The 22183-nt window shown below is 38.0% G+C and overlaps 1 protein-coding gene across 3 annotated transcripts in view; it reads left to right on the top strand.

Annotated features, from left to right (window-relative positions):
* Positions 1-22183, top strand: part of UBN2 (ubinuclein 2) — a 79671-nt gene that overhangs the window by 30425 nt on the left and 27063 nt on the right. For 2 of the 3 annotated variants that reach the window (XM_081146324.1, XM_081146322.1), the window contains exons 8-14: positions 3574-3703; positions 6969-7087; positions 7670-7783; positions 8360-8503; positions 9217-9267; positions 11815-11857; positions 15874-17418. In XM_081146324.1, coding sequence (XP_081002450.1) covers positions 3574-3703; positions 6969-7087; positions 7670-7783; positions 8360-8503; positions 9217-9267; positions 11815-11857; positions 15874-17418 — 2146 coding nt within the window. The remainder of the gene's footprint in view (positions 1-3573; positions 3704-6968; positions 7088-7669; positions 7784-8359; positions 8504-9216; positions 9268-11814; positions 11858-15873; positions 17419-22183) is intronic. The other variant, XM_081146323.1, reaches the window with a different exon arrangement.

The following is a 22183-nucleotide window of genomic DNA, read 5'->3' as shown; positions in this document are numbered from 1 at the left end:
GTAATGAAGCCCTGCCAGGCGTGGCTAAGTGGTTGAGCGTCCACCTTGGATCCAGGCTATCGGGGTTCAATTCCCGGTCAGGGCACATGCCTGGGTTGTGGGCCAGATCCCCAGTCGGGGGTGTGCAGGAAGCAAACGATCAGTGACTCTCTCATCATTGATGTTTCTACCTCTCTCTCCCTCTCCTTTCCTCTCTCTGAAATCAATAAAGATACATTAAAAAAATAAATAAATATATAATGACAGTTTTTCAAGATATGAAGGATAGATTGGGTTGTTGATTCTGATAACTGTTTTAATGAATTGCAGTCTCTCATGCTGGAGTACTTTAAGATGTTTTAAGTCCCATGGACTTCATGAAACATAGTACCTAGCATGCTGCTTCCAGTGTGTGAAAGTCTTGTTTCCATCCTTTATTGAAGCCAGGGCTTTTCAGGTTGATTCTGTCTTCCTGAAAGCAGGGTAAATGTTTTCTCTTGGCACCAGCTCCTTTTACCTAGCTCGCTTAAAACCCCAGAGTCAATAAACAGTCTAACCATTACTCAGCAGAGCCGTCCCAGATTCCATAATCAGTGATCTGACTAGCTCTTCTTTTTCTTACCACTTGAAAGTACAAAGTTTGCTAGATCAGGTCCTTTTCCTGAGACTGAGATGGGGTTTTTTTTAATCTTACTCTTTGTAAGAGCACAACTATTTTCCCCTGGGAGAATCAAAAGACCATCCCTGGGAAATGACATCTCAAATAAACAGAATATCAGCATTCCATTAACGGCTTCTCAGTTCATTTCTCTCATGTCTATCCTAAAACAAATCTAGTTTTTTGGAGCCCATCTACTTTTTAAACTTAAAAACTTCCTGATTTTCAGAGAGAGAGAGAGAGAGAGAGACATTTATTTGTTGTTCCATCCATTCATTAACTCATTGGTTGATTCTTGTATGCTCCCTGACCAGGGATCGAACCCGCAACCTTGGCATATTGGGACAAGGCTCCAACCAACTGAGCTACTTGGCCAGGGCCAATCTACTTTTTTTTTTAAAATATATTTTCATTGATTTCAGAGAGGAAGGGAGAGGGAGAGGGAGATAGAAACATCAATGATGAGAGAGTCACTCATCAGCTGCCTCCTGCACGCCCCCACTGGAGATCGAGCCCGCAACCCGGGCATGTACCCTGACCAGGAATCGAACCTCGATCTCCTGGATCCTAGGTTGATGCTCAACCACTGAGCCACACCCAGCCGGGCAGGGCCCATCTACTTTTTATTGCATAGAAAGTATGTCTCCGATTCAACAAGCATTAGTGTGCAGTTGAATTTTTTTCTCTTTTAGTCACTTTCTTATGCCTTCTGGCCAGTATTTCCACTTTCCCATCCAACACCCCTTATTTCTCTGGGCCGAGTTGATTTTCTGAGGGCGTATGGTACATGATTACTTAGTGTTCTTATTCCACTGAAGTTATCCAGGTGTATTGGCCCTGCCTCACCATTGCTTTCTTACGCTGGGGAGAAAGATGAGTTTTTTGGAATAGAGTACCCTTTTATTTTTTGCCTAATTGAATTTGACCTGTATCAACAAGTATACAACATGCTGGCTTGATTTCATCCCCTATTTCTTCTTTTATTTCAAGCAGATATTGCTAATAAAGTCTTCACATTTTGCCTATTATTCTAATTTAGCCTGACAATTCTGCTCAACAAATGCTCTAGGCAGATACTACCAACCTTGCTGGACACTTGGCGGTGAGACCTGTCTGCCCTCATTGTTAGATGCTCCTTTAAGGAGTTTGTGAGTGAGTAGTGACTTAAATCTCAATATGAATGGACTTCTCAGTTGGCCTGTCTGTTCTTTCTCTTGGAAATAAAGGAAGATTAACAAAGTGAAAAGGTTGATCATAATCCACTGCTTTTCCTTTCTTGAGGGGTTATTTTGCAATTGGAAAAATCCCAAACAGTTTTTCAACCATGTTTCTAACCTGTTCCACACGAAGTATTCTCTAAGTAACACTAGAACCAGCCCATCAGAGATGAGGGACAAACACATATCTTGTCTCATATTAGTTAACACATCAACAAGCTTTTGAATTCTTGCTCTGAGATAAAGAGCTATTTGGGGTTTTGAGTTTGGGTTATTTCTCCCTAAGTCTTCAGTTAGTAGTTTTCTTTTTTTTTTATTGTTAATCTTCATCCAAGGATATTTCTTCCATTGATTTTTAAATAGGGTGGAAGGGAGGGAGGGGGAGAGCGAGAGAAACATCCATGTGAGAAAGACACATTGATTGCCTCCCACATGAACCCTGACAGGGGCCAGGGGTTGAACCTGCAACTCAGGTGCATGCCCTTGACTGGGAATTGAATCCATGACCCTTTGGTTCAGTTAGTAGTTTTCAATGGTTGTGTTATTTGGACAGTGGTAGGATATCTGGAATACTTGAGTAAAACTCCCAGGAAATTCCATAGATTCCAGAATTCACTTGGACTTAGAATTTTTTTTTTACTAATGTTTTAAATTGATCGAATAAGAAAAATGTTTCATTTTTTTAAAAGAGGGAATTGATGGGGTAGGAAATATATCATACGTCACCTATGGGAAAATGACTATTTCTAGAATCCTGTGAGAAAAGGATAATACCGTAGTAGTTACCACTAAATATTCCTCAGTAGGAGAGTCTTGTTTACAAGGGTGGCTGTTGCTTCCGCTATGGATTTCCATGTTGCATTTCTTTGAAGCTTCTCCAGAGGCAAAGGAGAGTCTTGTGTAGACAGGGATATAAAAGTGAATTACCAGCCTATTTACTAAACAAAACCCAATATTTATTCTCTAGTGCGTTGATATAAGATGGTCCCAGTATATTTTAATTCATTTAGAACCTGTAGTGATCTCACACTCATTGTTTATTATCAGATATTTGAGGCCCATTCATAGTAACTTTCATGCATAAAAATCTGCTTTTGGATAGATTTCACTAAAAGAAGGAAAATGAGCTTGGTGGAAAGTGGGAGGCAGGGCTTAAGAAAGTTCACCACTTCAGGAGAACCTTTGTTTCTCTGTGAAATAAATGTGAAAATGCCCGGCCGGGTGTGGCTCTGTGGTTGAGTGTCGACCTAGGATCCAGGCGATCAGGGTTCAGTTCCCGGTCAGGGCACATGCCCGGGCTGCAGGCTCGATCAATGACTCTCATCATTGATGTTTCTCTCTCTCTCTCCCTCTCCTTTCCTCTCTCTGAAGTCAATAAAGATATATTAAAAAGTAATAATAATAAAAAAATAAATGTGAAAATACTTGAAAGTCATACTTTTGTTGCCATGTGTTCTTAGTTCACTCCAGATACTTCTTATACTTTAGAAGATTGGAATTCTTAGGGAAAAATATTAAAGTATATGTGTGAGGGATGTGTGCTTAAAATAGTCATACTGTGCTCATCGAAATTTTCTATAGCATCATTAATTTTTTCCCCTTGAAAATACTGTCTTGGAAATGTAACATGAGAAAAGAATCACTTCCTTTGCCTCTTTGCTTGTATGTTGCTACCTGAAAGAAATTCTGTACTATTTATTTGTTGTTGTTTTTGGTCAGCATTGAGTTACAGCTACAGGAATTAGGCCCTGTCATTCGTAGTGGTGTCTACTCGCATCTTGAAGCTTTTGTGCCATGCAATAAAGAAACACTGGTAAAACGTCTAAAGAAGTTACATCTCAACGTCCAGGTAAGGGGAGAAACAATGATTTCTACATTGGGGGTTTTATAACCTATAAAGAGGCTGATTTCTTTTGGGGGCTTTTGCATATTAATTGCTTTATAGTTATGTATGTATATTAAAGGCATGTTGATCCCCTGAAAAAATTTACCTTTCAATAATTCGTAGGTTTAGGTGAGAAATAATATTTTCTAAGGCATAGATTCTTGGGCTGGTAAATTAACCTGTTTCACAGCTAACACAACTTTGCCCTCAGCAAATAATCTGACGTATTTTTAACTCAATTTTTGTATTCCTGAAATGGATCTATACAGACATTATGCAGACCAATGGAAAGAATCACAGGGTTGCATGTAAATTTAAAAATTATCTAGTGTAATCATCCACATTTTGCTAGATTCTCGACTACAAAACAATCCCACTAAGTGTGTAAGTTGAATGCTTTCAGTTGTCAGGAACTTATTTCATTATATATCAGACAGTTCTTTCATGTTTTGAGCCAAATCCAGGTGCTTTCTACCCTGTTAGTCCAAATTCTACCTTCCAGTTCATAAATCTAATCATCCATCCACTTCGTTTTCATGTTTTTGAAAACATTTATGCCCCTCTTCATATAAAATGGTTTTCCATACTGTCATTGTTCTGATTACTTTCCCCTAATGATTTGGTTGCCTATATCGTTAAAAAGTATTTATAATTTGTAGGTAACTGAAAATAACTTGAATGTAGTTTAAGACACAATAAAATGACATTTTTCTATGACCAAAGGTATTTCATGAAATTCAGGGCAAGAATAGAGCCAGGAAGGATGAGAACTGATCATTCGGATTAACTCTCTTTCTACCTGTCTTCCCACAGCTCATTTTTATCCCTTTATATGCATCTGCAGATAAGATTACTTGATTCTCAAGGTTTTACATTACAGAAAATTCCTGTACAGAGACTGACTCAGCCCTCTCATCCCAATCCAAATTCCTGGGGCAAAAAGTCTGATTATAATGTCTTGGGTCAACCTAAACTTTTCTGGTTAGGGTGGGAATCACACAGGACAACATAGCTATTCAAGGTCTACCATGAAGTGAATGGGAGAATACGTGTGTCCAGGCTCACTGTACTCAGTGTGAACTGACAGACGTGGAATTCTTTACCATAGGTACTATACTTCTGTTAATAAATACTTCCTTTGAATTGAGAAACTATAGTTCTTTCTCAGTTCAAAGCAGGTTCATGAACAAGTGAAATTTATCTAAGGTCTCAGATTTTGGTTCTGTGCCTGGCTCTCCAGACATTGACAGTTGGAGGTTACAGCCATGAGTTCAAATGACACAAATGGGTACCAGTATAAAAAGAACTAGAAGTAGGAAAACAACTTTCTGCACATTGTAAAATATTTTCTAAGGGACATTTCAAGTTCAATGTTTGAAGTTATTTATTATCTCTATTGGGTATGGAAGAAAGGCATTTACCTTACCCTTGCTTTTGTATATATGGTTTTATCACGTTTGTAAACGTAAACATTATATTGTTTGGTTTGCATGTTTCTGAGCTTTATATAAATTGAGTCATAGTGTCTGTATTCTTTTGCAGCTTGCTTTTTTACACTCAACATTATGCATTTTAGAGTTACCTGTCTTTACATGTGGTGGAACTCCATACAGTTGTTTTCATTTTGAGAGTACACTTATTAAAGTTGGGGACAGTGAAACAAGGAAGGGCTTAGGATAGAAGAAGCAATAGGAGAGAGCCTGCTCGGAGCTGCTTAAGCTCACTAGAAAGTCAGAGAAAAGGGGGCCTTGGAGACAGGTTCCGGGGGTTAGCCCAGGACAAGCTGCCACTCCCCATTTCTCCCCTGGTTGCAAGTCTCGTGGGGACCCTTAGAGTTTAGGAGATGAATGCCTGAGAGGGAAGAAAGGCGTGGGTGCTCCCCCAGGAGCAAGAGCATGCCTCCATCCAGTTCTCCTGCTGTGTTCCATTGTATAAATATATCCCAGTTAATTTATTCATTTTACAGTTAGTGGATGTATGGGTTGCTCCCAGGAAGATAATTTGAGCTACGTAATTCTCAAAAAGTGGTATCTCTTTCTATCAAATCAGTAAAAAAAGTAAAAGCTCTAGTTGGGTAGCTCAGATGATTATAGTGTCATCCCAGTACACCAATGTTGCAGGTTCGATCTCCAGTCAGTGCACATACAATGGTCAACGAGTGAATGCATAAATAAGTGGAACAACAAATGGGTTTTTGCCTCTGCCTCTCTCTCTCCTTCCCTATCACCCTCTCTCCCTTTTTCCCTTCCTCTCTCAAATCAATTTAAAAAAATTTAAAAAGTGATCACCCAGGAAATGTGATACTGGATTATTCACATTTTGAAAAGTGGGATTTTATAACAGACACTATCATATTGCAGTAATATTTATTAATTGGTATGCCTGAAAAAGGTAAATGCAATACAATGTTTTAATTTGTAAAATACATCTGCCATAACATAGTAACTGATTCCTGAAAATCCTCTCCTTACCAGAAATCTCGTTTTAAAAATAGTTGTGTCAGTGAAGAAAAGCAAAGTCTTATAATCTTTATGCATCTATGACAGTAATAAAAAATGTCTTTTAAATAGTTACATATATTGTACTTGCAAGATGAATATAATAAATTTCTTAATTAAAGCTGTCAGATATGAATGTACTTGCTTTTCTTTTTTGCCCTGAACCCACATGAATAACAGTCTTAGTCTCCTTTTTCATCGTGGCCTTAACTCGCATGTTTGCTTGCAACATAAGTCACAATTACTAACAGTAAGTGAGAGAACAGGATGCCCGCATCCCGTTGGTAGTCTTCCAGAGCATGTCCTGTGTTGCACCGTTCCAGAGCTGTATCTCTCCTTGTGGTAGTTCCCCATCATAATGGGGTTGACCAGTAGTGGTCTGCACACTGGAGATTTTGTTCTCTACTTAATTATTTGTATTATAGCTAAAGTGTTCATATAATTTGTCGACCAAACATGAGGCATTTCTAAGAATGTAAAGGAGTACTGTTAATTATGCTGGGGCAACAGGCAAAAACTGAGACTCTCCTTGGAAGCCTGGGAAGTATGGTCATGCTATTTTTATATCCAGTGTGCATTATGAAAAGTCAGTGTTGGAGAGAAATATCTGTATTTAAATATGTAAACATTTCATATCTAAAAACATAAATTTCATCATTTGAGGATCTGCTTGCAAAATAAGTTTTGTAAATAGTTTTGAAAAAACTTTTAGTTTGTTTTTTTTCCCTCAGGATGACCGTTTAAGAGAACCTCTGCAAAAACTGAAACTGGCTGTTAGCAATGTCATGCCTGAACAGCTATTTAAATACCAGGAGGACTGCCAGGCGCGTAGTCAAGCTAAGTGTGCCAAGTATGTACTTAGTCTATTTCGACTGGCTTTTGCATTTGAGAAATATTTTTAGATTTAGGTGTTGGTCTTTAGTGGACACCGACTAGACATCCACATATACCACTAAAATGTTATATGTGGGTCTTTGTACCAGATGTGGATATTAAAACAATAGCTGGGTCTTCATTAAAATACCTAAAACGTATCTATTAAATATATTCTAAATGACACATCGCTTCCCACTCAATGATTTGACGTCAAAGGCGAAAGGCCTGTTGATTTAGTATATGTATGTGGTCAGAGCAAGAGCTGACGCTGGTGAGACATTTCACATATTGACCAACTTGACTGTCTGAGGTAGGACACAAATGTATTCTGAACTAAAAAATAAGTATTCATGCTTTCATATTATAGTTTGAAGACTTTATTTACCAGATAACTTTATAACACACTCGAAATTCAGAGTATCATGTAGAAAGGTCGATTTCCTATTTACCTTGTCATTGGAGTTAATGTCCAGTTAAGCAATTCAAATTTCTAGGGAGCATATTATAGGCAACGTTGAGTTAAAACTCCGCTTCATAAAATGTTTTTCATTTTTAGGTTGCAAACTGATGAAGAACGAGAAAAAAATGGATCCGAGGAAGATGATGATGAGAAACCAGGGAAACGTGTCATAGGACCAAGAAAGAAATTCCACTGGGATGACACCATTAGGTAAGATGTAACCAAAGCCTTCACTTTCAACTAAGTAGATAACGGAGATAGAAGGTTTCCATAAAAAGAATCTACACTAAGTCGAAGACTAGATTGGGAGCAACCAAGGATAGGTATGTAGGAAAAATTTATTCAAGAGAAGATTGACATGGTCCTAATATTTTTAGAGTTCTATCACTTTTATTTTTATATAATGATTTTATAAGCTCATTGTTTAATTACTGAGTGAGTCATGTACTGGTTTCAGAAGGTGAAGGACTCAGTATAGTTGTGTAGTCAGTCATCTTTCTTACCAGTAATTTGATATCTCAAGGGGTTAGTTGTAGGACTACCCCTTTCAGTCTTTGGTGCCTAGATTAAAGGTATCAAAGGAAACTGTTTCATGTGGGGATTTAGCTGTATGTTAGATATATGTTAGAAATTATTTATCTTCATGTCATCTTCTGAATTCTTCAGATAATACTCTTTAGTATTGCTATCAGGTTTATGTGCTTTTTAAAGAATCTGTTTCAAGCTTAATTTTCTACAATTTTGCAGTCAGATTTATATATAAATATATATTTTTAATCTGTTTAGAACTTTGTTATGTAACCTTGTTGAGATCAAATTGGGATGCTATGAGTTAGAGCCAAATAAAAGCCAGTCTGCTGAGGATTATCTTAAATCCTTTATGGAGACAGAGGTGAAACCATTGTGGCCTAAGGGCTGGATGCAGGCAAGGTAAGAAATATGACATCCTAGATTTTATTTATTTACTTTCTTCTTATTGCTGTTATTATGGATACATATATACACACATACATGACTTTCATTTTGCTAAGAACCTAATGTGTTTAAACCTTTCATCTCAAATGATCTCTACTTTGAAAACTTCAATCACTTAAACGACTAAACAGTGGTTCACATGGACATAGAGATGTAGAAATATGCGTAAAGGTGGTTTTTTAACTGACTACCTTTTCCTTTTTATACCTGAATTTCCTGGTAGAGAAAAAGGGAGGGAAAATGATTATGAACTTTGGGAGGGGAACTTCTTATGGGTATTGTGACAATAAGGAACTGAATACAAGATTTAGAGTGTGGAAAAAGAGACAGCCTTAGTTTATATTGAAAGTAATCAGTATAGAGTGGTATCTCAAAAACTAATTTAAAGTTTAAAGAGTTAAGTAATAGACTTGGCTGTCTCAGCCTATCATCTTAAAGTGTTTCATTTTAAATCAATAGAAACATCTATTGGTCTGTTAAAGATTTAAATAGAGGTGCTATAAAACTACCTATAAGATAGATTATTGCTTATACTGTACCATTATAATTTTTACTTGGTAAATAATCAAATAACAGCCTATTGAAAATCAAATGATTAAAATGGTAAAGTGGTTATCATATTATTTATTTACTATAAAGAATTAATTATCTCCTTTAAATTTTTTCAGAATGCTTTTTAAGGAAAGCCGGAGTGTACATAATCATCTTACTTCTGCCCCGTGAGTAAATTCATACTATTTTTATTCAAATTATGTGCTTTAGTAAATGAAAATATTATTTATTAAATGCTAGTTAAAATCTGACTTAAATGTACATTTAGACAATCTCCATGTTACCACCACCTTTTTATTTTATTTTATTTTTTAAATTTATAAATTTTTTTAAACATATCTTTATTGATTTCAGAGAGAGGGAGAGAGAGATAGAAACATCAGTGATGACAGAATCATTGATCGGCTGCCTAGCCTGCAACCCGGGCATGTGCCCTGGCCAGGAATCAAACCCCAATCTCCTGGATCCTAGGCCGATGCTCAACTGCTGAGCCACGCCTGGCTGGGGCCACCACCTTTTTAAAAAAGAAATCCTTTTTACTGTTGACTATGTAGTCCTCAGAACATACTTATCTATTAAACAGTTCTCAGACTAGTCTTCAAAAACCTGAATTGGTAATGTAACATGTACAGCGAGGCTTTGGTCGTTTCCTTTGTTCTTGGGCCTTCTGCCCTTCAATTCTTTTGCATCTCCTTTTCTTTCCCGCTTAACAACCATCTAAATAGGTAACCCTAAACCGTGTGCTTTCCAAGACAGCTCTGTATACATATCCACACTTCCTTACCTTGCAGTGTTTTATTTCACACAGTTCTCCTCCTTGTCAGGTCCTCCCTTGTGCTCAAAACCAGCTATTTCCTTAGTGATGTGATTACTAAAGAAACGCCTCTTATTCTCCAACAGGCATAGTAAAAAGGGGTGGTTACATTTTTGAGTGGATATTGGTTAATTCAACAATAATTTTATTTCTAAGTACAATTATGGCTAATTCCTTGTAGCATAAGAGTGTAGTATTAAGGGGTTAATAAAGTATAAGAATTAGGATGTCACTGAGAATTTACTGAGCACTATAGTTCAGTATTCTGCAAGGGGATCTGATTAACTTCCTCTGGGTAACATTACAAAATCTCCCTCCCCTTGGATAAGTTGTAATAGATGGAATTGTTTTACAGCTGTTAGGAAGGACACTGTTAGTACACAATCAGAGATGTATTGAGTTGGTTGTGGTTTTCAGTTCTTAAGATTCTTATTTGCTGAGTATAAATGGGGAGTAGCTTCATTTTATGTATTATAAGTGTACTTTGTTGCAAATGGTTTAGTTTTCCTGCAGTGGGGGAATATATATGACTAATTTTGTGTTTTGTTTTGTACCAGAAAGTAGGAATCTGTGGGATAGGTGGGCTTGGAAGTCTTTGTCCAAGTGCTGTTTATCAAAAAAAACTTTGAGCCCAGCCAGGCATTGCTCAGCAGTTGAGCATCGACCTAGGATCAGGAGATCGGGGTTCAATTACCGGTCAGGGCACATGCCCGGATTGTGGGCTAGGCAGCCAATTAATGACTCTCATCATTGATGTTTCTCTCTCTCTCTCTCTCTCCCCCTCCTTTCCTCTCTCTGAAATCAATAAAGATATGTTTAAAAAAAAATTAAAAAAAAAACACACAACTTTGAAAATTACTGTTGCTTTAATGAAGCCATAGGTTGACACTTTTAATTAACACATTTGTTAATTTAATTAATAACATTTAACTCAGTGAAATACAAATATTCAGACAATGTGAGGTATTTTAGCTTGGCAACCCTTTATTCAACAAACGGAATACTTTCTCCTATGAACTTATGTTTTTTTACCTTCAAACTTTTTCACAATTGTTTCCAAAGGTTTCCATGGTGGTTGTTTTTTTTAAAAAAATATATCTTTATTGATTTCAGAGAGAGAGAGAGAGAAACATCAATGATGAGAGAGCCATTGATCGAGCCCACAACCCGGGCATGTTCCCTGACCAGGAATCAAACCCTGATTGCCTGGATCCTAGGTCGACGCTCAACCGCTGAGCCACGCCCAGCCAGGCTCCATGGTATTTTTTTAAGGAAAGAAAACCTGCGACTAAAATAAAATAATATTATATGTCAACTGTAATTGAAAAATAAAGAACAAAATTTTTTGCAAAAAAATTTTTTCTTTAAAATCTGGAGGATTTTTTTTTTTAATGTTTTATTGATTGGGTTTTTTTTTTTTTTTTAGAGAGAGAAAGCGGGAGAGAGACAGACAGACAGATAGACATCGATTTGTTGTTCCACCTACATGTGCATTCATTGGTTGACTCTTATATGTGTTCTGACTGGGGATCGAACTGGAAACCTTTTGCATGTTGGGTAGACAATCTAAATTCTTAACTGTTCTTTGAAGTGAGAATCTGTAGGCAGCTTTGTTAGCCTATTTTGAGTTATCTCATTTTGAATATTTAGAATTAATTTTTAAAAGAACTTTATCATTTCATATTTTGGTTTGGCCTCTCTCCTACTTAATCAAAATTGGGGAAACTGTTGCCATCTCTACACATATAAATTGAGCACTTACATGTAGTTCCTTCTTTCAGAGAATTTTCCAAATAGAAGAAGAAATTATTTACCCATGTAATTACAAATTATGTTACACTTTCCTAGTGAGTGACCTAACTGCCACTGAAATGCCTTCCTTTTTAATCTTTTGTCTTAGGGCAAAGAAAAAGGTCATTCCTGCACCTAAACCCAAAGTAAAGGTAAGTACTGAACCAAATCTTAAATTAGTCCTAATGATTGTTGAAATGCATTCTTTTCTTTTTTTTTATGCTATTTTATTTTAAAGGCAGGGCAGAACCACTCTAGTAGATTTGGCTTTCACCCAGGTACATGTAGAAGGTTTCTTTTTAGTTTATTTTAAATTGATTTTAGAGGGGAGAGAGGGAGGAGAAGAGAAAGAAAGAAACATCAGTGTGAGAGAGAGACATGGATCAATTGCCTTCGTTATGTGTCCGGACTGGGGATTAAACCTGCCACCTAGGTATGTGCCCTGACCAGGAGTTGAACCCACCACTTTCCCATGCATGGGACAACACTCTAACCAACTGAGCCACACTGGCCAGGGCAAATTGCATTCTTAAAATGAATAGGATATATGCTATTTAGCATAGATCAACAGGTGGTATCATCATACTCTTAAGATGGGTGTTTTCAAACTTTGTAAAAAATTGTAGAAATGTTATATTTGGGAGAAGAGATGACTGTGTAGCAGTGGGAAATTTGCACATATTTATTACACTGTAAGGCTTAACTTAATACTTAGAAATGCTGGATAAAATATAACAACTGTCCTTTAAAAACATAGCTGAGTTTGGAAATATTTACGAGACATTCCTAGGGCTGCAAACAAAGAAGCTGCCATAGTCATAGTATTAGTCTGCTACTGAAGCTTTACTTGCCTTTAGTGGCATTTGCTGATTTTTATCCATTCCCTTAGGGTTTATTTTTAAATTTCTTCTCAGAGCGCAGCAGACTGGGTTTTCTTAGACTAATATAGGTTTAGAATTAGACTGAAATTCTGCATAAACCTGGGACCTCAAAGGATAACTTCCTTAGTAAAAGAAAGGACTAGAAAAGAAATCCACTCACCAGCAGAAAGGTTAGGAAATGTTCATGTCTTGGCCTGGGTTCTGGATTAGGGTAAGCAGGTCCTCCTCCAGCCCTGCCCGGTTTGACTGTGATTAGAGTTTAGGCCTACCGACTGAAGGGTCCTGGGTTTGATCCCTGGCCCTGGTCAGGGTGTGTGTGGAAGGCAACGAGTTGATGTGTCTCTCTCACATAGAAGTTTCTCTCTCCCCCTTCCTCTTTCTCTGAAAAGCAGTGGAAAAAAATCCTCGGGTCAGGATTAAAAAAGAAAAAAAGTCCTAGAGAATTTCCCTTGGTTTAGGAGTTTAATTTACACTGCCTGTGTGATCTGGGGAAACCTCAAGCTGAAAAATAACCTGAAGTTATTAAATTAATATTAACCCAGGGCACCTGGCAAATCAGATTCTCTCTGGAAGAATATTTATACCCTCATCTCAGGCCTCAACAGTTTTCCACGTACATTCTGTGTCAAATCTGAGCTCACAATCTGAAAATACTGAGTATGTGAGGACATGAGTTACTGTGTGTGAGAGTCAGCAGAAACAACCAGCAAAAGCAGATCTCTACAAAGTGACGGATTTACTGGGTTTAGAACAAACACTTTTATATTTAAAAAAGTAGAAGAGGGGATAAAAATATCCTGTTAAAATAAACGACGGAGAGTTAAATTTTGATACATCTATTCAAATGTGATTAATTTATCAGACTTTTAAGAATGGAAGTGTTAGGATTCTATAGGGGAGTTACCCTTGTTGTTTGTTTTTTGTGATTAAATTACTTTTTCCTTTTCCCAAAATGGAAAAACTGTACTACTGACCCCCCCCCCCCCATCCTGCCATCCCTCAAGTATCTATTTTAGTTAAGGGGTAATATAAGGAAATGTTTAACAGTAGAACATGCAAACAATAGAGAAAAGTAAGACGAAGAAAAGTAAGTGTGTCTAGAAATCTTTGCTTAGAGAAAAAAAGCTTTTAACTTTCTGGTACACATTTGCGCCCCTTCTTCTGCATCTTTGCCCCTAACTCTCCCCCTTCCACCTGTCCAACCATTCATTTGTCCAGATTGACTTAGTCTTTTATATACATGGTATAACCTGCTTTTTTTACTCAAATTTACATCCTGAACAATTTTTTCTGCCAATGTAAATCCACACAAGGACAGTGGATTTGTTTTTTGTCTTTATTTATTTATTTCAGAGAGAGTGAGCCAGAGAAACACCGATTTGTTGTTCCACTTATTTATTCGTTCACTGATTGCTTCTTGTATGTGGCCTGACTGGGGATGGAACCCAAAACCTTGGTGTATCAGAACTATGCTCTAACCAAGTGAGCTACCCGCCCAGGGCCTGATTCGTTTTGTTTTTGTTTTGTTTTTAATTCTCACCAGAGAATATATTTACTGATCTTAGAGGAAGAGAGACAAACATTCGTTGGTTGCCTCTTGTACTAGCCCCAACCTGGGACCAAATTGGCATGTGCCTGTTCGGGATCAAACCCTTGACCTTTCAGTGCACAGGACAACACTCAACCAACTGAGCCACACTGGCCAGGGCCTGATTTGTTATTTATTTTTTATTTAAATGTTTTTTATTTTATTTTATTGATTTCAGAGAGAGAAAGGGAGAGGGAGAGATAGAAACATTAGTGATGTGGAGAGTCATTGATCGGCTGCCTCCTGCAGGCCCCCTCCTGGGGATTGAGCGCACAACCTGGGCATGTGCCCTGACTAGGAATCGAACCGTGACCTCCTGTTCATAGGTGGATGTTCAACCACTGAGACACAGTGGCTGGGCCTGATGTGTTATTTTTATAAAGAAAAAATGTTAATAAAACGGTTACATGAAACAACAGTTTTTATACTGGTAACACTGCCATATTATTTTGATACACTCCCCCACCCTCAGTTTTTATGATAATGTAATTTTTACTGATGGTGTAATTGCATGGCATGTCAACGCAAACGTGTCTCATCTGCATTAACCATTCATGCTAGCAGACAATTTTTACCTTAATGCAGTTACAGTGCGGACTTCTGAGAGGCAGTGAGGTGTTTACAGTCAAAGCTTTTAAAACAGAAGCTTAGAAAAATTGCTAAGGGCATTAGAGTGTAACAGCATTCTTTAACAGCTTGCTTACTGAAGTACCTTAGAAGGTGATGGTAAAGACCATTCCTCTCCATTCTTTCCCACTATGGTTAAGGTAAGTGCTGTGGTCCTATAAATCAGTGTATAATGCTGGGCTTGGGTTTATGTGAGTTTGTTTGTTTGTTGGTTTGAAAAAGTAATTGAAACTTTGAAATTATTTTTATGTAATAGTTTTATTCTTAATCTTTAAAATGATACAAGTAAGCACTCACATTTCTCTTTTAAGAAAAGAAATTACTTTTTAATGTTTTTGCTGTTTGAATATTTAAACTGTGCTGTAATTCTCATCTCTGTTTTGGAATTTTAAGAAAGTTAATTTTTTAAAAAGTTAAACAGTATTCTTTTAGGTATTCATAGTTTTAATTTCTAAATCCCTTGTTTTTTTAGGAGAGTGCGCACTTAGTAAATATATGTTGAAGAAAATTACAAATGACTTCTTCCATTACGAATAGAAAACATAATTTAAGTGTGTTTGGGTTGATGTGCCAGTTTCTCTATATACTGCCTATGGGTAGTTGCAGGACAGGGCATATGAGGAAGCCGAATGTGAGGGTTGGTATCCTAGTGAAACATACTGCACAAGAGGAGTAGAGTCTTAAGACAAAGACAGGATTTCTCCTAGATGCAAGGAGAACCTGATGAGTTTGGAATAGTATCTGAAGATCTGACCCAGGCGGGTAGGGGAAGGAATTTTCAGCAACATTTTGACTAGTAGATTAGTGTTTCTTCAGCTTGGCTTTAAGCCACTTTAGAATGGCTTACTAAGGAATGGTAGCTGTGTGCAATGTATCAGATTGTTAGTCTTGTGAGGACAGTTCAACCAGGACTTCTGCCCTCTAAAGAATTTTTTGGTTTTTACAGTCTCTAAAGAAGAGTTCCAATAGAATTTTAATCATCATGAGAACTTCTTAGTCTTTTAAAAACCAATGCTTTGTAATTTTTTATTAATCATTTGGTTTTTTTCTAATACAATGCTGTTTATGCTAGGACTGTAGTCCAAAAAAGGACCAGAAAACTCCTGCATCCTTGGTGGCTTCAGTTGGTGGTCCTTCAACAAATTCTAGCACATCTGCCGTGGCCTCCACCAGCTCTAGCTCTACTCCAGCCCAGGAGACCATCTGCCTTGATGATTCACTAGATGAAGACCTTTCTTTCCACCCACCTGCACTGGATCTTGTTTCTGAAGCTTTAGCTGTTATCAACAATGGGAGCAAGGGCCCTCTAGCTGGCTCAAGGATAAGCATGCCAACTGCAAAACCTCGCCCAGGACTGAGAGAAGAAAAATTAGCAAGTATCATGAGTAAGCTGCCACTGGCTACTCCCAAAAAACTAGATTCTACTCAGACTGCACATTCATCAAGTCTTATTGCTGGTCACACAGGGCCAGTACCAAAGAAACCCCAGGATTTAGCTCATACTGGCATCTCTTCAGGCCTTATTGCTGGCTCTTCAATTCAGAACCCTAAAGTTTCCTTAGAACCTTTGCCTGCAAGGCTACTTCAACAAGGACTGCAGAGGTCAAGCCAGATTCATGCTTCTTCCTCCCAGACCCATGTCTCCTCTTCCCAATCCCAGGTTACTGCCTCCTCTCATGCTCTGGGGACATCAGAAACCCAGGACGCTTCTCCGTTAACACAAGTGACAAAGGTGCACCAGCATTCAGCTGTCCAACAGAATTATGTGTCTCCATTGCAGGCAACCATTAGTAAATCACAGACCAACCCAGTGGTGAAATTAAGTAATAATCCCCAGCTTTCCTGTTCATCCCCACTTGTTAAGACTTCAGATAAGTCACTTATGTACCGCCTTCCCTTACCTACTTCCTCACCTGGAAATGGTTCTCAAGGGTCCCACTCCCTGGTTTCTAGGACAGTTCCTAGCACCACTACCTCCAATAACTATTTAGCCAAGGCTATGGTGTCACAAATCTCCACGCAGGGTTTCAAATCTCCCTTCTCAATGGCTGCATCCCCCAAACTTGCCGCATCTCCAAAACCTGCCACATCCCCTAAACCCTTGCCCTCACCTAAGCCTTCTGCCTCACCCAAGCCCTCTCTGTCAGCTAAGCCTTCAGTATCAACTAAACTTATTTCTAAATCCAACCCGACTCCCAAGCCTTCGGTTTCCTCGAGTTCTTCCAGTGCAAGTGCACTCGTAGCCCAGAGTAGCCACTCCAGCAGTAACAACCCAGTCCATAAACAGCCCAGTGGAATAAACATCAGCAGGCAGTCTCCCACCTTGAATTTATTGCCCTCTAATCGCACTTCAGGCCTTCCGTCTACAAAAAACCTTCAGGCCTCATCAAAGCTACCAAACTCGTCATCCACTGGAACTATTGGGAAGAGCAGCTCGAGTGGAATCGCGATGAATGTACCTGCCAGCAGAGGTGGCAACCTCAACTCAAGTGGAGCCAGTAGGACTAGTCTATCTGGGGGAACAGGAAGTGGAACACAGGGTGCTACTAAACCGTTGTCTACTCCACATAGACCTTCCTCTGCCTCAGGGTCTTCAGTGGTAACAGCCAGTGTGCAGGTATGTATGTCATACACGTTCATGGGATAAAATGTAAGATTGTGTAACCTTTCTTTCCTTATTAAAATATATGGGTTGTTTGTAGCAGCTTACAGTTTATGGCTGAGGAATGTTCCTGATGTTGATATCACAGTGATGGGGATACTTGGAGACCAGGTTTTTGTTGGAATGTGGATTCCCCCCCCCCCCCCCAGTAAAGTATCATATGCTCACTTTCAAAAATTTTGAAAGACATAACCAAAAATGCATATTTAAAACTACCTTATTAAAGTCAGAACAAAGTAGTAACTTACAAATTTAACATACTTTCCCTTGTCTCCTCTCTTCCCCACTCTAGTCCCTTACCTCCTGCCAACTTTCTTAATCAGATTTCTGCATTCATCTTATTTTTACCTTTAACCGTTTGTCTTTTTTTTTTTTTTAATATGTCTGTTGATTTCAGAGAGAGAAAGGGAGAGGGAGAGAGAGAAATAGAAACATCAGTGATGAGAGAGTCATTGATCAGCTGCCTCCTACACACCCCCTTCTGGGGATGGAGCCTGCATCCCCGGCATGTGCCCTGACTGGGAATTGAACTGTTATCTCCTGGATCATAGGTCAGTGCTCAACCGCTGAGTCATTCCAGCTGGGCAACCATTTGTCTTTCGAATACAATTTTTATTTTTCATGAATTTTATAATTATTCATATATTATTCTCTTTGACAGGTTAGTATCGGTTATCCTTTTACACCACAGCTTCCCCATTTGTGAAATTTTAGTTTAAATTTATCTCTCAGTTAGTTAATAGAAGTACCTCACCCAAGGAATCTTTTCAAAAAGGCTAAAATGAAAGCTGTTTTACCTTAGCTCTTACATATCTGATCACTTCTGTGCTGTCACAGTTGAATAGTTACAGACTTCTTGGGTCACTGATTGTCTCCAAGTTTTGTAAATACTGTTCCACTGACTCTTTGTATTTAGGATTACAAAGGAGTCTGAGGTCATTCTGATTTTTTGTTCTCTTATCAGTAATGTGTTTTCTTTGCCTAAATGCTAGTAAGATTTTCTCTTTTTTTGCTTAAATTCAAGTGTCTCCAGACTTTGGCTTGGTTTATCTTGTTTTGAGTAATTCTGTACCTATCAGTCTGTTCAATCTCAGACCAGGCGATTTTTTTTTTCAGCTCAAGAATATTCAATTATGTGTGGTGATGATTCTGATCCATTTGGCCTAGGCTTTTTGAGAACTCTTCATTGCTCATGTATTTCATCTCTGCCTTCCATATCATCTTCTCTGTTACTATTTTCATCTCTCTCCCACTTTGTATTCTGAGACTTTCACATTACTAATTTTTTCTTTAATGCCCCCCCCCAAAAAGAAATACATGTTATTCACTGTAGGCAGATTCAAAAAAAGAAAATAAAAACACCCATTATCCCACCACTATGTGTATTTTCCTGATACTGTTTTTATAGACTTTTTTAAGAAAGTGAGTTTTCCATACTGTTCTATTTCATAACAAGTGTTTAAAAAATATAATATTTTATAATGTGTGCATAGGTTCTTAAATATCCTTTAACAATATGACATTGATTTATGGAATTCTGTTCTCTGACAAAGTGCTCTAACTTTGTACTGTGTCCTGTTTATGTGGAATATGAACATTTAATGAAAGAATTTTCCACTTGGTGTTCTTAGAGGTTCTCTACTATTCAGTACAAGCTAAACACTGGTATTCAATGTACACGTAAGACCCAAATCATCACTCTGCTGTTGCTGTGGGCTTAGAAATGAATTTATTCCAGAATTCTAATATAGGACAAAATTCATTTAACTGATACTTTATTAATTGGAATCTAGGATTAATTGATGTTTTGTCAATATGATTTTTTTATCAGAAATACGAAAGTAACAAAAACAAACTGATTAGGGATTGTATGTTAAAATTTAAGTTATAACTAAAATCTGGGAGTTAGTCTATATTCCTGTTTATTTTACCTTTATTAAAATGTTGACGTTTTCAAATTAATCTTTAATTTGATCAATGGAATATTTGAGAGGATTATAATAGAAATGGCAGTTCCTTGTCCCATGCCTTCTTTCTTAGTGCCTACTACTTTTAACGCAGCTTTTTCTCTGTGTTTCTAAATAAGAACGAATGGCAGACTCTCCGTTTATCCATTTGCTTATTGGCTTCGCCTTCTCGTTGTGATAATGAGGCGTTCCCTTATGTTTTCCCCATTCTCCTGAAAGAGTAAAATGACGGCTTTTGGTTAAATCCATGACTGTAAAATATTGTCTTTGTTGAGCTAAATATTGTACACTATGGTTTCATTTGCTTTCTTATAAAATTTTGGCTTTTTTCTTGGAGTTAAAAACTTTTTTCACTTGCTTTGTTTTCTTTGAATTTAATGTTAAATCTTTCTTTATCCTTTGTCATTTCCAGAATCTAGCAGTTTTATTTTTTTTCCAGGAAACCTTCCTGTATGTGATCATTTATGCCAAAAGAACACAGATACTTGGTATACCAGTTGTTTATCAGTCTGTCAGCATGTGTTTCTGCAACATGCTCCCTCTTGGTCGTCTCCCTCTCTGAAATAGCTGTGACTTGGAGACCTTCTTTCCTACCTTCGTGTCTGATTCTTTCTGTTCTGTCTCATGGGTTTGACTGAAGTAAAAGGTCAATAATTGAGTAAGATTGTTTCTGACGTTTAGTGAACCTAAGGGTTTGTGTGTGTTTCTTAATAGCATCTCAACGGAAGTCTTACCAGCGGCCTTGTGGCCTCTGTCTAGATCCTGTCTCTCAGATACTCCAACACTAAAAACAGATTTCCTCTCTGTGCCTGTAGGAACATTAACTCCTGTCTGAAACACATCATTAGCTGTCTACTCGTTTGCAGAGTGAAAGTGACTGGCCTTGAGTTTAACAGAAGTTAAAATCTTTCTGGGTTCAGATTATTACCTCTCTACCTGCTTTCTGTTTAATAATTTTCCACTCCTGGTGCTCCTCTTCCTTCTTGTCCTGCAACTAGTTTCCTATGAATCCTGTCTTTGCCACTTTATACTTCCAGAAATAACTCATTTGTTAAACAAATGTTTATTAAGTGTTTAACATGTGCCAGGCACTGTTCTAGGTGCTGGGGAAACAGGACGAACATCGTATTCAAAGTCCCCCCACTTACAGAGCATATATTTTAGGTAGGAAGACAAGCAAAACACAAGTTTTAAAAATATGTTAAGTGCTATGAAAAAATGAAATGGAATAGTATGATAAAGTATGATTGTTCCTAACGCAGATAAAGGAGTTGGAGAAGGCCTCTTTGAGGAGGCAGCATTTAAGCCAATAATTGAATGAGCAGGATCCAGCCTTTGGAGATAAGAGGGAACAAACAATGGATGGTGGGTGTGAAGACAGGAAAGAGCCTGATGTGTAGACCTGCATGGCAAGACCAGGGAGAGATGGGTAGATGATGAGGTTGGAGTTCAACCAGTCCCATGTGGTGAAGGACCTTGTGGGCCCTGATAAGGACTTGGGGATTTATTCTGTGTGTAGTGGGAAGCAATTGGAGGATGTTTTACAAGGGAGTAGTATAGTCTAATTGATACTTCTAACGATCACTCTGGGTGTTGCAAGGAGTGGAGGCAGATGCACTCACCAAAATAAAACACATGGTTAAAAATGTAATGCCAGCTACAGGAAGAGAGAGCAAGGATTCCCTCCATATTTTCCCCTGGGAATGAAGTGTGGAGGTCATAGAAAGTATTTTTGATTGTGGGGCATTATTCTGATCTGTTTGCCTGCTTCCTGTTGACAACTTTTCCTGTGTGCTTCTGAATGATGTCAGTGATGAGACGCCCCACTTTGAAAGGTCTTCGTCTTGTAGGAGAGAGAAATTTATACTATGTAACATATAGATAATCTGCTATTTCATTTTAGTTTATAAACAAAATTAGATATAGAAATCCTGACAGTACAAACATGTTAGACACTTATGGCATGACACCATTTTTTATTGTTAATACTAAGTTACTTAATTTTGGAAGTTGCCTTAATTTACATTTTCCATCTATGTTTATTGATATATTTTTTTAAGAGAGATAAACATCTATTGGTTGCCTCCCACATGCACCCTTATCAGGGATTGAGCCCACAACCTAGGTATGTGCCCTGACCAGGAATCAAACCTGGAACCTTTTGGTGTACCGGACGACACTCCAACCAACTGAGCCACACTGGCCAGGGCATTTTCCACTAGGGGACTCTATTTAGGGTGCACTACCTTGAACTGTGTACCTCATATTATCTTGAGACTACAGTAGAATTTTGATTAAAAAGAACTCTTATTAATTCTTAAATTGATGCTGAATCCTTTCTACCCAAGTTGCTTCAATGCTAACTTTGTAATTCTTTCCTTAATGCGCCCATTTTGTGAATCACTATTGGCACAACAGAGAGAAAGACTGGAAAATAAAACAGTCTAGTCCAAGCATAAAGTGATAAAGATTTATATGTAAGTGTTAGAGGAAGTTGTAAAAAAGAAAGAATGGGTTGGTTTGAGCTCACCTTGTCCTTCACTTTTTGGTGCCTAAAAGCGAAGGCGTTATGCCTGCGTGATAGGTGAGAACGAGACTTGACGATAGCAGTAAATGTTGCAGGGGATGGTGAGCTCAGTTGTGGACGTGGCGGGTAGGTAGATGAGTGTTAGATATCCAGGTCAGGTTCTTCACTGAACTTTTAGATACACAGGATTGAAGTCGAGGTGAGAGGTCAGGAGCGTGGATATTAA

This window comes from Miniopterus schreibersii (assembly GCF_964146895.1).
Source record: "Miniopterus schreibersii genome assembly, chromosome: 9".
Classification (NCBI taxonomy): domain Eukaryota; kingdom Metazoa; phylum Chordata; class Mammalia; order Chiroptera; family Miniopteridae; genus Miniopterus; species Miniopterus schreibersii.
Note: the sequence above shows the minus strand (reverse complement) of the source record. Positions and strands in the feature narration are given on the sequence as shown.